The following is a 1,182-nucleotide window of genomic DNA, read 5'->3' on the forward strand; positions in this document are numbered from 1 at the left end:
CCAGCTGCTGCGGCTCCAGCTGCTGCCGCCCCACCTGCTGCATCTCCAGCTGCTGCCAGCCCTGCTGCGGCTCCAGCTGCTGCAGCCCCTGCTGCTGCCGCCCAGTCTGCTGTGGCTCCAGCTGCTGCAGCCCCTGCTGCAGGCCCCCCTGCTGCAGCCCCTGCTGCCGGCCCCCCTGCTGCATTTCTAGCTGCTGCCGCCCCTGCTGTGGCTCCAGCGCCAGCTGCTGTGGCTCCAGCTGCTGCCGCCCCAGCTGCTGCCGCCCCTGCTGTGGCTCCAGCTGCTGCAGCCCCAGCTGCTGCCGCCCGGTCTGCTGTGGCTCCAGCTGCTGCAGCCCCTGCTGCCGGCCCCCCTGCTGCATCTCCAGCTGCTGCCGCCCCTGCTGCTCTGCTGGTTCTTGCTGCTAGTGGCCCGCTCTGGCCCCAGGGCCCCCTTGCCCGCCCGTCAGTGGGGAAGAGAGCAGCTAGCTCGACAGACACGCGGCACCTGCCGCCGCGAATTTACACACAGGCCCACGGGCTGATGGCAAACCTCGGGGCTCTTAACTGTTGCTCTTTCTCTTTTGGACACATCTCATCACTGGCGAATCAGATGTGACTGTCAAATTTGGTCACAATTGCTTTAGAATCCTAATTCTGATTCAAAATAGAGGAGTCTTCAAATGTTCCCTTCTAGATGTTTTCTGTGTAACCCATTTAAATGTAGAATTGCTTGATATTCCCTAATAAAATTTTATAGCATCCAAAGACACTGAATTGCTCATCTGTCATTATCTCTTATTATAAAATATGAAAAGCATACAGCCCTCTTTTTTCCCCCTGTGTAACACAGCAGTGCCTGCCCTTAGGGATTCCTACAACAAACAATTAAATTGGTGTCCAACCATGAAATGTGTGTCCAGAAAGGAAGTCAGTCTCAGAGGGGAAATGAGGAAAGGTGAAAAGGGAGGCGTCTTTGAACTTTAGAAGGTAAAACCTGAGAGCTGTGGATGAAAGCTGCTATGAAAATTTAAAGGTCCTCAACTAGAATACATGAATTGATTTTAACCAATAAATAGAGGCAATTCCGTACAGGGAATAGTCTGTGACTTGGGGTTCAGACTTTAGCCAGATTTCTGACTGTAGTGATCTTAAACATTTTACTTACACTCTCCATTTGGATTTTTTTTTCTTTTTTTAAAAA

The 1,182-nt window shown here is 52.5% G+C and overlaps 1 protein-coding gene across 3 annotated transcripts in view; it reads left to right on the forward strand.

Moving 5' to 3' along the window:
* LOC101620473 (keratin-associated protein 4-4-like) overlaps positions 1–579 on the forward strand; it is a 914-nt gene extending 335 nt beyond the window's left edge. Inside the window, exon 2 of one of the 3 annotated variants that reach the window (XM_004684204.2) lies at positions 13–579. In XM_004684204.2, the coding sequence (XP_004684261.1) occupies positions 13–407 (395 nt within the window). In that variant the 3' untranslated portion in view covers positions 408–579. The other 2 variants (XM_004684205.2, XM_012726108.1) reach the window with 2 other exon arrangements.
* Positions 580–1,182: the final 603 nt, after the last annotated feature.

This window comes from Condylura cristata, unplaced genomic scaffold (genome assembly GCF_000260355.1).
Source record: "Condylura cristata isolate star-nosed mole 26May11 unplaced genomic scaffold, ConCri1.0 scaffold00017, whole genome shotgun sequence".
NCBI lineage: Eukaryota > Metazoa > Chordata > Mammalia > Eulipotyphla > Talpidae > Condylura > Condylura cristata.